General features: G+C 29.2%; 1 protein-coding gene across 1 annotated transcript; it reads left to right on the top strand.

The window, feature by feature from the left end:
- The first annotated feature begins 9,955 nt into the window (after nt 1-9,955).
- LOC114174401 (GDSL esterase/lipase At2g30310-like) lies at nt 9,956-11,804 on the top strand. Its single transcript, XM_028059240.1, has 3 exons — nt 9,956-10,579; nt 11,162-11,420; nt 11,555-11,804. Exons 1-3 carry the CDS (start codon nt 9,956-9,958, stop codon nt 11,758-11,760), a joined length of 1,089 nt encoding a protein of 362 aa, XP_027915041.1. The 3' UTR covers nt 11,761-11,804.
- The last annotated feature ends 2,170 nt before the right edge of the window (nt 11,805-13,974 follow it).

Raw genomic sequence — 13,974 nt, 5'->3', positions numbered from 1 at the left:
CAACCACAAAACTTGATCTTGTTTTACCAGACATATGGATCCATATTCCACTTCTGATGATCCAATATGAACATCAAAAGTTACTTTGGGAAGTGATTAAGTAGTTGAGTATTTCTCATAAAACATTGGTACAATCATAATTATTTCTTTCTCGAGAATATTAGCCATTCATCGGCTCACAAAAGAGATATATACTCACTACCTAACCTTGGCGATGCCGAGCAGGTATCGGATAGTCCCAAGTTTGGCCTATGAATATCCTAGTCTAGTGCGCTATTCTGAACTATCCAGATATTCACCTACTTGGTAAAACTTCCTTAGACCCCACCATGGTCCCTGCCTTTCATCCCGCAGTGTACCAAACTGTGACTTTCCAAATACAAACACTCTGACACTGGTTTAATCTCAACTTATTGAAACCAGACTTAACTCTTACTTAATTGACATACTCTTGGATATTTTCAAAGGTCATAAAATGTGATGACTATCAAATCATGTCATTGTATAAACTATACACAAAGAATATAAAACAACGATAAAATGTACATGCAATTTTTTCTATCCAAGCTTACTCAATAAAATAATATTTACTTTCACTTCACATTTTTTTAATTATAAAATAATGATAAAATAAGAATCAAAGCAAGAACTTTAAATAAATAATTAGATAAGGATTATAACATTATAAATAAATAAAATAACAAAAATATAAATTAAACGGGACCAGTGCGTATCTGGAGATATATTAATTGAAATAAATAAATAGGATCAATGCATAACTGGAGATAAATAAAATAAAATAAATAAATAGGACCAGTGCATAACTAGAGGTAAATAAAATAAAATAAATAAATAGGACCAGTGCGTAACTGGAGATAAATAAAATAAAATAAATAAATAGGACCAGTGCGTAACTGGAGATAAATAAAATAAATAAATAAATAAATAGGACCAGTGCGTAACTGGAGATAAATAAAATAAAATAAATAAATAGAACTAGTGCGTAACTGGAGATAAATAAAATAAATAAATAAGACCAGTACGTAACTGGAGATAAATAAAATAAAATAATTAGGATCAGTGCATAATTGAAGATTAAATAAAATAAATAAATAAACAGGATCAATACATATTTGGAGATTAAATAAAATAAATAAATAAACAGGATCAGTGTATAATTGGAAATTAAATAAAATAAATATAAGAGGATAATAAATGAAAATAAGTTAAATGAAAGTAAATGGAATAATATATGAGTCAAAATAAATAAAAGATTAATATAAAACCCATGAGTTTATCAAGATTAATATAAAAAGAGCTTAACCTCACTCCCCCCTTACCTTATTAATTGAAGAGCACACCAATAATAGTTGTAGAAGACTTGAATCTCTTTGAATCTTTGCTCTAAACTTTCTTTTCTATTTTCTCTTTCTCTTTCTCTCTTCTTTTTATCTCTCTCCTTTCTCTCTCTTTCTCCTTTCTTTCACTTTCTTCTTCCTTCACGTAACATTCATTATATATATATATATATATATATATATATATATATAAAAGCTAAGCATATGCATGTTTATCCAAATCATCATTATCCTTTTTTTTTTCTTCTTATCTTTTCTTCTTTTCTTCTTATCCTTCTTCTTTTTTTTTTCTTTTCCTTTTCTATATTATTTTTTTTTTCTTTTAGAAAATTCTTTATATATATATATATATATATATATATATATATATTATTTTTCAATAAGTAAAAATTGCATCATGATAAAATATATTTTTAATGTTTAAACTACATCATAATAAAATACAAAACATTAGTAAAAAAAAAATATAATTTTTTCTAAGTGTTTTATTTAAAATAAATAATACAGTTATTAAAAAAAATAGGGATGTTACATTAGCACCCCACAACGTCTGTCTTAAGACGATACCTTTAATTAATTGTGCAAAAGTTATGTGATTTTTTCAAAATATTTAATTTTCCCCAAAAATATTAATAAAAGAATGTACAAAAAACAACAAAACTATTTTTTTGATTTTTTGGGCCCAACGAGGATTAATCCCCGCTTCTATGTATCTCCATGTGAATGGAGAATCAAGGTTACGTAGTTCTTTTTGAAAAATCTATTTGGAAAATTATTTGAAAATGATTTAATTTGTTTTATAATTTTGAAAATCTTTTTATTTAAATTTTACTTTTATTTTAAAATTGGTATGACACGACGCGAGCGACCGGATATACACTTCAAATAAATTCTTTTTTTTCTAATCTATTATTTTTTATTTTTTTTAATCATTTATAAATTTTTAATATTTTTTTAAAGTTATTTTAGAGTAGTTGTGGATGTCATTGCAACGTGAGCAACCAAATAAATATAAAAGAGTAAACAAAGAAAGTTATATTTTAGTTTTAGATCATCTGTATATATTTTTAGAAAAAACAAAAGTCTAAATTAGATGTCATGCGACGCGAGCGGTCGGGCAGACAATAAAGAAAGGGGGAAAATATATTTTTATGATAAAAAAAAAGAATGAAAATTGAAAAACAAAACTAAATCAAAAGATGAAAGAATTGAGAGTGACGTACCTTAAAACAATTTAAATATCTCCTCACCTTTTTTCTTTTTTTTTTTTTGCTTTCTTTTCTAATATTTTTTTTGTTTGTTTTTCCAATAGAGATAAAGATGAGAGGTGTCTATGTGAGTGGTAATGAGAGAAAGAGAGAGTGTAGAGAATGTTTTCTTCTCTTTTTTTTTACCTCCTTCAATATTTTTTTTTAAAACATAGATAAAAAAGAAGGTGTGTGTGGGAGTGGTGATGAGAAAGAATTAGAGAAATGTAGAGAATTGTTTTTTCGATCAAGACAGAGTGCGTATTTATACTCACACCTTACAATACAATGCAATCTCGGCCTTAATTGTAACGAACAATATAAGGAAGAAATTGGTCATGATAGTAGCAAATTATGAGTATCACATCGCAGCAAATCATAGCACAAAATCAATCATCATCAATAACAAATCAGAGCACAAAATTAATTCCAATTAATAATATTGATTCTTACCATTTGAAGAGATATTGCTTCTAATTATTATTATATAATTAATTTCTCTATCAGAAACAAAGGTAGAAAATATTTGAGTTATTGAGCTCATGAAAATTAATAACAAATTGGGCTCTTCCTCCTTTTTTTTTTCTTTTTTTTCTAAAATTAAAGCTTGAAAATATTTAAAGAAAATTTTGTTTCACCTTATTTTCTACTTTTACTTTTATTTTTTGAAAATAAATTTATTCACTTGGACGAAATTGGGTGTTGACAGTTGTCCCTTCTTACTTAGACTTTATTAGATAATATGAAAATTTGACTTTTTCATTTTATCGTAATAAAAGATAAGTAAAGATAAAAACACTAATTTTGTTCGGGTTTCAAAAGAAGATAAATTTGAAGACAAATTGACCATACCAAGTAGAGGGTCTTGGTTTGACACACTAATTCTTTTTGTTTTTTTTTTACTTTTTGAAAAAACCAAATTAGACCAATCCCGTTGAGAGGGTTTATTCAAAAGATTCAGTGACCATTACCATGTAGAGGGCCTCGATTTGAATTTTTTTTTATATTTTTTGAGAAAAGATTAGACTAATCCCGAGGAGAGGGTCTATATCCAAAAGATTCAGTGACCATTACCATGTAGAGGGTCACGATTTGACAAACCATATTCTTTTTGTACTTTGTTTTTTGAAAAAGAGATTAGACTAATCTCAAGGAGAGAGTCTATATCTTAAGGATTCGATGACCATTGCCTCGCAGATGACCTCGATGTGTCATAAGAAATCAATGACCATTGCCTCGCAGAGGGTCTTAATGTAAAGAGATCGAAGACCATTGCCTCGCAGAGGGTCTTGATGTAAAGAGATTGATGACCATTGCCTCGTAGAGGGTCTCGATGTGACATAAGAAATCAATGACCATTGCCTCGTGGAGGGTCTTGATGTAAAGAGATCGATTACCATTGCCTCGCAGAGGGCCTCGATGTGACATAAGAAATCAATGACCATTGCTTTGCAGAGGGTATTGATGTAAAGAGATCGATGACCATTGCCTCGTAGATGGCCTCAATGTGACATAAGAAATCAATGACCATTGCCTTGCAGAGGGTCTTGATGTATAAAAAGAGAACCTGGATTTTGCTTTTGAAGTGTCGACAAACATTGCGTGAATGTCTAACATTGGTGAGACTTACACAAAAAACTATCATTGTTGACTTTTTTTTGAAATGATTTTCAATGATTTTGTGGAGTATGATGGATGATTTGATGATGCATGACATGTTATGATTTTCTTTTTGAACCTATATGATGATGCATACATGGATGCGTGGATGCATGGGTAGAATTTGCTTTTTTTTCATTTTCCTTTATTTTAATTTGAGAGCAAAGAAAACTAGGCTTAGAGGCTAGGAAAAAACCTATGAGGCCAGACAAAACTGGATTTAGGGGCCAATGTGGAAACTAGGCTTGGGGGCCAGTGTGGAAACTGGGCTTGAGGTTAGTGTGAAATCTGGGCTTAGAAACTAGTGTGGGAATTGGGCTTGGGGGCCAGTGGAAATTGGGCTTGGGGGGCCAGTGTGAAAACTGGGCTTGAGGTTAGTGTGAAATCTAGGCTTAGGAACTAGTGTGGGAATTGGACTTAGGGGCCAATGGAAATTAGGCTTAGGGTATATTGGTCATTCATATAAATGAAAAGGACCAAAATTTTAGAAACATCATAGAAACCAAATTGTGTATTTTTTTTATAATTTTCTTCCTTCTAAAACGCAAGGATTCAATAACCATTCATATGAGTGAAGAGAGTTTTGATTGGAAATGTGTAAACTATTTTATTCAAAAAGATGAATGACTCATGTATGCATGGCTTGGTATGATGTATGAATTACCTTATGTATGAATTTTCTTTTGCATTTTTTTAAAAAACATTCGAATTGTTCCCCATTTCATTATTATTTCGAATTCATGGAATCATTCTACTTTGATATTTTTTTACTTTTCCAAATCATTTCTTTGATCTAATCAGCTACTAACGAATCATTTTTTTTAATCATTTCTTTTGAAACACTATTTGAATGACATGCATGAAATTGCCAAGAGTTTGAAAAGGTTTTAATGAGGTAATGAAGATTAACTAGGGAGTTGCCCCAATTTGAGTTGGTCTCGGGACACAAAATGTGTTTGGGCTTTCCTAGTTGTGGATGATATGAAGAAAATGATGGGGATTTAAAAAAAAAATTGCCCCTAGTGTGAGAGCCTAGGATGGTCTTAGGGTGCTAAAGCGTGTTTGACTTTTTCCAAACGAGGAGATTAAAAAATGATGGAGTCTTCACAAGTTGCCTCTGATGTGATCACAAACTTCAATGTAAATAAATGCCCCAATTCAAAATGAATGATGGGAATATATGAATCACAAACAAAGTGACTGCCCCAGTTTGGGTTTGTGATTGATAAAGATGGACTATGTTAAGGTTGGTCAAGGTTTAGGCTTAGAGCAGAGGATACTGTATGAGCAAAAATGGAATTTCATGAAGAATGAATTGAAAGGGAACAACCGAAGTTTAGCTTAATTGGCTGATTGTCCATGCTAATTTTGAAGTTTTGAAAACATGTCAACCAAACATAAACTGCCCCAATGTTTAAAAGAAAATCTCTGAACACACTTTTTTAATCTATTTTTTTTATATTTTTTTTAGAACAAACCTGTTAGCAAATCAAAATTTTCCTCTAAATAAAACCTTCGAAAGATAATAATCAATCTTTGATCTGTGTGGACTTTATTAGGCTTGTATTGTGGCCAAGGCTAGGGGTATGGAAGTAAATGATAGTAAAGGCCCAAACAAGTGATGTGAGGATTGTTTCAACAAGGATCTTTGAATAATGTTTCATTCAGAATTTGTTTGACTTCTTCTTGTTCACCTTTTGCTTCTCTTTTTTATATTTTGACCTTTTATTCTCATTCTTCAAACTTTTGCTTATATATATATATATATATATAATACAAAAATATCAAAAAAGAAGAAGAAAGAAATGATATGGTTATATATATATATATATATATATATATATATATATAACCATATCATTTCTTTCTTCTTCTTTTTTGATATTTTTGTATTGGTGAACTACAAGTCGGATGAAACAAATGCAAACATTATGTCAACCCTCAGTGGAAGGGTGATCCTTGTTTAGAGTAATTTGAAAGAAATTTTTTGGAAGGCTCAATTTGGGTAGCAAAGGATAATTACTTTTGTTTTTTTTGGATAAAGAAACATGACCACACATCATTCAAAACATGATTGTGTTTTCTAAAAAAAAAATTCACAGGAAAATAATTGATTTCATTTTACAGATGCCCCTTGTTTGGTTCTCTTTTTTCACTTTCTTTTTGTCTTATTTTTTGCCTAGACTGTCCTTCAAAGTTGTTAGTCTAGCGAACTTTTCTTCCCTTTGTATTTTTTTTTTTTGTGTTCAAAGAGTTTCTTGTAATCATTTTTAAGGCATGTGTCCCCTTTATGATAATTCTCCATGAAAAAGAAAACAAGGTTATATGGTGGAAGAGAGATGGAAAGGAAGATAAATTTGAGCAATTTTATGCATGCAAGATTAGATGGGTATTTTAAAAGAATTGATAATAAAAATTATTTTATTTCTTTATTAAATCCACTGATTTGACCAAAGAATGTTTTATTATTTACTCATTTTTTATAAGAAATATTCCAAGAAATCATTGACAAGCAAAATGGGAAACAATTTGAATTTATTTTAGTGCAATTTTTTTTAATTATGCATATGCATGTTGAAACTATGAACATGATACAATGGATGGCCACATAATGGAATGCAATGCATGTTTGTGCCTCCCAGGGCACTTATTCACATGATATGCAAGATTGTGATGAATTTATTATTATATTCAAAGAAAGTATATGTGCTCACAATAATAGTTCTCTAATACCTAAATATCAAGGTCACTAGAGTTATGACCCACTTCATGGCATTTCCTACGACAATTGGTAAACAACAAGAAGTAGGAGTACCAATGAAGCAAACAAACTCTAGCTGGGGTTCTCACAATGACCACTTGGGAAGTACATCCACTGTGACACTGCTACACAACCCCGTCTAATTCTAAGCAACTCAGACCCGGGTATAGGGCCCCACTCAAGTAATGAATAAAACGTGTGTGTGAAGGGAGAACACAATGTATACCCAAACCCACACCTGGCAATTATTCCAAATACAAAAATAAAGAAGAATATACACATAAAATTATTCTAAATATAAAAAAAATAAAAAAACACATATCAAAAAAAAAATGAGAAAGAAAAAATATGAAGAAAAACCACATCAATTTTGCACATCCAAATAAATGGTTTGACTCTCTAGCATCCCCAGTGAAGTTGCCATCTATCGCAACCGAAATCACGACGGGACGACGAACCACAAAATAAAATTTGTAAAAAAGAGGTTTTGGAATCGCCACCATAGTTATTATAGGAAACTATAGAAAACCATAAAAAAGAGCAAGGTCTGCGAAAAACCAGATTTTGGGTCCGAGAGTCGGTTACGCGTGGGGAAGGTATTAGCACCCCACAACGTCGGTCCTAAGACGGTACCTTTAATTAAATGTGCAAAATTTATGTGGTTTTTTCAAAATATTTAATTTTCCCCAAAAATATTAATAAAAGAATGTACAAAAAATAACAAAACTATTTTTTTGATTTGTTGGGCCCGACGAGGATTAATCCTCGCTTCTACGTATCTCCATGTGAATGGAGAATCAGGATTACGTAGTTCTTTTTGAAAAATCTATTTGGAAAATTATTTGAAAATGATTTAATTTGTTTTATAATTTTGAAAATCTTTTTATTTAAATTTTAGTATTATTTTAAAATTGGTGTCACACGACGCGAGCGGCCGGATAGACACTTCAAATAAATTCTTTTTTTCCTAACCTTTTATTTTTTATTTTTTTAATCACTTATAAATTTTTTTAAAGTTATTTTAGAGTAGTTGTGGATGTCATTGCGACGTGAGCAACCAAATAGATATAAAAGAGTAAACAAAGAAAGTTATATTTTATTTTTAGATCATCTCTATATAGTTTTAGAAAAAACAAAAGTCTAAATTAGATGTCATGCGACGTGAGCGGCCGGACAGATAATAAAGAAAGGGGAAAAATATATTTTTATGATTAAAAAAAGAATGAAAATTGAAAAAACAAACTAAATCAAAAGATGAAAGAATTGAGAGTAACGAAACAATTTCAATATCTCCTCACCTTTTTTCTTTTCTTTTTCTTTTGCTTCCTTTTCTAATACTTTTTTTTTTGTTTTTCCAATAGAGATAAAGATGAGAGGTGTCTATGTGGGTGGTAATGAGAGAAAGAGAGACTGTAGAAAATGTTTTCTTCTCTTTTTTTTTACCTCCTTCAATATTTTTTTTTAAAAAGAGATAAAAGAGAAGGTGTGTGTAGGAGTGGTGATAGAAAATAATTAGAGAAATGTAGAGAATTTTTTTTTCGGTCATGACAGAGTGTGTATTTATACTCACACATTGCAATATCAATGCAATTTCGGCCTTAATTGTAACGAACAATATAAGGAAGGATTTGGTCATGATAGTAACAAATTATGAGTATCAAATTGCAGCAAATCAGAGCACAAAATCAATCATCATCAATAACAAATCGGAGCACAAAATTAATCCCAATTAATAATATTGATTCTTACCATTTGAAGAGATATTGTTTCTAATTATTATTATATAATTAATTTCTCTATCAGGAACAAAGGTAGAAAATATTTGAGTTATTGGGCTCATGAAAATTAATAACAAGTTGGGTTCTTCCTTCTTTTCTTCTTTTTTTTTCTTTTTTTTCTTTTTTTTTTCTAAAATTAATGTTTGAAAATATTTAAAGAAAATTTTGTTTCACATTATTTTCTACTTTTATTTTTATTTTTTGAAAATAAATTTATTCACCCGGACGTTAATAATAGATTGATGTATTATTTTATGCACATGACGTGTTCCAAAATATATATATATATATATATATATATATATATATATATATATATATATATATATATATATATATATATATATATATATACTTTTGATGATCTAATATTTATTAACAGATGAATTTAAAACTAAAAGCTGTGATAAGTTGTTATGAAATTAGTAATTTAAGTTAAATGTTAAGCAGAGTGATGAAATTTTTATTTTCTAAAAAGAAAATATTTTTAAGGAAATTAAGGGGGGAATTAAAACCAATTTTGCCAGTAGTTAAAGAAAAACTAAAACCGGTAAAAGAAAGTAAAGAGAAAGAGATGGATGCAACTTAATCAAATTTTATTGGAAAGTTTGAGACATGTGAGACTTCAACTGAAACGTACATAATTATGAGGTTGGTTTATGTATTTGTCATATAAAAGTAGTGAAGAGAATTGTCCCAATTATATGACACACATACTATTTATTTATTTATAAACCCATGGATCAATTCCACAATTATAATATTTTTTATAAAAAGTTTTAGAAGAAAAAATAAAATAATTAAAATTATTTTTTCATAAATTATTATTCATTTATCCATAAACTAAAGGCTCCCATATATCATTTATACTTTTGTCTCAATATGTAATTTAATTTTAATATATGGAGTAACTTTTTTCTTAGAGAAACTCCGTCGATTCTATTTGAAAACTTAGCTCAATCAAATCCAGGAAAATCCATTGACGTTGTTTTCACTTACCTAAAATAGCTGTCTTGGCTTCATTCTCACGTTTTTGATTTCTTGGGTTCAGATCACTTGCAATACACAAATTTAAAGTCGAAACTAATTAACAAGTTTCTTCTTACGTTCACTATATAAGTATTATCTTACCACATAGTTGAAGTTACAGTAATGGCTTGTTATGCATCCTACTCCATCATTTTGATACACCTTTGCACCAGTGTTGTTGTTGTTGCAAGCTTTGGCAATGACTTGATAAGACCAAAGTTTTCATCCATTCTAGTGTTTGGGGATTCAACAGTAGACACAGGCAACAACAATTACATCAAAACTTTGGCTAAGGGAAACCATTTTCCTTATGGTAAGGATTTCCCTGGTCATGTTCCTACTGGTAGGTTTTCTAATGGAAAACTGGTTCCTGATTTCATTGCCTCAGTGTTGAACCTCAAAAACACTGTTCCTCCTTTCCTTCACCCTAACCTATCAGATGAAGATCTTCTAACAGGTGTCAGCTTTGCATCTGGGGGATCAGGTTTTGATGATCTCACCACTGCTTTAACAGGTGCAATAGCAGTGTCACAACAAATTGAATACTTCAAAGTTTACGTAGGAAGACTCAAGGCCATTGCAGGAGAACATGAAGCTAAACAGATACTTAGAGATTCTCTTGTTATTATCAGTGCAGGAACAAATGACTTTCTCCTCAACTTTTATGACATTTCCACTAGAAAATTGGAGTTCAACATTGATGGATACCAAGATTTCGTGCAGAGTAGGCTTCAGATATTCATGAAGGTAAACAGGAGTAATTTAATGCAAATTTTTTAATCATATTATCACAGCTCAAGATTTTTATTCTCAAATAATAATAAGTTAGTTCAATGGAGTTGAACTAAACTTAAAATTCATGGGCTTAAAATCCACCCAAGTAATTTAATGCATTTTTTAATCAAATTCTCATATTTTAAGATTTCTGTTCTGAAATAATAAATAAGTTTCCTGGAATTGAGTTAGTTTTAAAATCCATTTTTAAGATAGTATTAGGGTCATTCGAAGTTTTTCATAGTAAAATTTATTATCTTTTGGGTTTATGTTACCATTTGTTAATTATTTAAAAAATTTGTTATTTGTTCAGTCTATGGTGCCACCTGTTATTAGATAATTATCGAACTACTCATTAATGTCTAGTTTCATATTAGAGATGTATATGTCTCGATATGAACGGGTGTATTGGAGATTCTATATTGATGAAAGATAAAATAGATTTATAAGATAAAAGTGGGTGAAAATCTCATTTTATAAACTACTTTTGAAACATTGAGTTAAATTTAAAGTTCACTTCATAACACTAATCCTTCAGGAAAAAAAAAATTGTAGGAACTGTACGATCTTGGATGCAGAAAATTTGCTGTCTCTGGGCTTCCTTGCATTGGCTGCATACCTATTCAAATAACAAAGTCAGGAAAAATAAAAGATAGGAAATGTGTAGAGGATGAGAATTCAGATGCAAAGCTCTACAATCGAAAATTGACACGGCTATTGCCTAAAATACAAGCAATGCTTCCAGGAAGCAAAGTTGTTTATACAGATATATATTACACACTGATCAACCTTATTAATCAGCCACAAAAATATGGTGAGTATATTATAAACAGATTTAGACTATATTCACTTTTAGTAAAGAAAAGTTGTATGTGTTGAGAATTTGTTTGATGTATGAACTAAATTATATGTTTAACCAATATCTATAATACACTGTTTATGACACAGGTTTCAAGGAGACGAATAAAGGGTGTTGTGGAACTGGGTTGTTTGAAGTAACTCCATTGTGTAATGAATTCACTTCAACATGTGATGATCCTTCAAAGTATGTATTTTGGGACAGTGTTCATCCAACAGAAGTTGTCTACCAATATATTGCCAAATACATACAAAAGGAAGTTCTGCCCATGTTCCAATTTCATAGGGATATATAGAATGTAACACGTGGTTATTTATAGGGAAATAAATAAATAAAAACAACTTTTCTAAACAAACATGAAGTATGTGTTTATTTACTTTACTATTTAAACTTGAGAGTATAATTATTTATTGGGTGTTTAAATACTAACAAAGTGTTGATCCAGATGAAGAATGTGTTTATTTACTTTACTAATTAAACTACAGAGTATATGTTTATTTACTTTACTAATTAAACTTCAGAGTATAATTATTTATTGGGTGTTTAAATATACTAACAAAGTGTTGATCTAAAGTATAAGTTTAAATCCTACATTGAATAGAAATAACAAAATTAAATGTCATATAAAATAAGAGCTATTAATGAAATGTTGAGGTTTTGAATTAAGAGTACTGTCAATCTTTATGTGAATTCACGTATATTTGATCTCCCTCTCTAATGAACCTCTCAAAAGGAAAAAGAAGAAAAAACTCTACCAATAACATTAGAATCAATTTCGTCATGGTAATTGCGGCTTAGACTTTTGTAACACCAAAAATAACTAACATAACACAACATCATAACCATAACAACAATGCTATAAGATCATTGTATACTTGAGATCTTTGAGGAGAGATTGTTTGGTCTCGAGGTTTTGGATTAAAAGTAGTGTTAATCCTCATGTGGATTCAACTCATGTCACATATATATAATCTCTCCCTAATAAATACCTTTGGAAAACAAAATTAAATCAAAAGAAAAATCAAACATATTAAAACAGATTAATCCACAAAATCAAACCATTCATACGAATCAAATCTCGAAACAGAAAATGATTAGTACAAAACTCAATGGTTTGTTTGATTTTGTAACCATGAATTGATATTTAGGAGATTTAGTTCTTGTTTGGAATAATCCAAATATGAGTCAAAGTCTCACATTGAATAAAAAAAATAAAATTAAATACTATATAAGATGAAATACCCACAACCCCATTGCTTTAAAATTTTAAGTTAAAAATGATGTCGAATGACTTATATGTGTATACAATGTTATATATATAGAACCATACTCGATGACTACAACCTCTGTATGGAAAATATAAACCCAAGAGTTATAACATGTAGGATTCCTTTACAAAATTTTGACGATATACATCAACTTCTAAAAAATTGTAAAACATAGTAAAGAACTCCATATATTCATCAAATGTCCATTTTGAAATCTTAGAAAATGTAAAAGTTAAAAGTATAAGTATCGTAGAGATAAGGAAAGATAGAAAGACAAAGCCAAAAAATTAATTAATACAATAATATACATGGAGCCCTATTTCAAAATTATAATGAATTCTCTCATAAATTTCTAACATATGACTATACTAATATTTTCATCTACTCAACTAATCTAATCTAAACAAGTCATAAATGACACCTAATTAAAGACATATCTAATGTAAATTTATACCTAGAAATCTTAAACTTAAGAGTTGAATCTTATAAAAAATTTCATTGGAACATGTTGATGCGGTCTTTTGAATTTAAACTTCTCAATGTTAAACACAATCACCAATTATAAAATTACATTTTTTATCATAAACAATTATATTTACATAAAATTAGTAAAATGTTGTAAGACTTTTGTATTAAAACAGCAATCATAAAATAAAATCTTAAACTTAATATAGTATGATGAGATCTTAAGAAAGCAGCAAAATAAGAACTTACATAAACTTTGTATTGGATAAATGACTTAAAAGAAATAAATAGGAAGCAGAAAAAAAATATACAAAAAAGTGAGTGATATAGGAGACTATAAGCATTAACTTTGGAGTTATTGGATGGTTAAATATATCACTATTTAAATAAGAAAAAAACTGTTTTATTAGAAGTAGGAAATTACGGTGAAAAACCCACATATTCTTGTTGGATAATTTTTAATTTTGTTAGATAATATATAGATTATTTTTTAGATTATAGAGTTGTTTTTATTTAGTAAAGTGATAGGGTATTTTATATTCGGTTAATTAGATTTAAGTTAGTTGTTATTTTAGTTAGTTGGAGTATATAAGATTTAGTTTGATAATATGGGGTATTAGATAAGATTAGATTAGATAAAGATTTAGTTTGGTTTGTTATTATTTGGTTTGTAATTGGCTATATAATAGCGCATTCTCCATCAATGAAAAATACCACAATGAGTTACATTGCATATTTTTCTAGTGTGTGTGAGTTTTTTCCAACAAATTGGTATC

The sequence above is a fragment of the Vigna unguiculata genome, chromosome 2 (assembly GCF_004118075.2).
Source record: "Vigna unguiculata cultivar IT97K-499-35 chromosome 2, ASM411807v1, whole genome shotgun sequence".
NCBI lineage: Eukaryota > Viridiplantae > Streptophyta > Magnoliopsida > Fabales > Fabaceae > Vigna > Vigna unguiculata.
Note: the sequence above shows the minus strand (reverse complement) of the source record. Positions and strands in the feature narration are given on the sequence as shown.

Coding starts and splice junctions, on each gene's coding strand:
- LOC114174401 (XM_028059240.1), top strand. CDS start 9,956: ATGGCTTGTTATGCATCCTACTCCATCATTTTGATACACCTTTGCACC. Junction 10,580..11,161: donor GGCTTCAGATATTCATGAAG/GTAAACAGGAGT, acceptor AAAAAATTGTAG/GAACTGTACGATCTTGGATG. Junction 11,421..11,554: donor TAATCAGCCACAAAAATATG/GTGAGTATATTA, acceptor TTTATGACACAG/GTTTCAAGGAGACGAATAAA.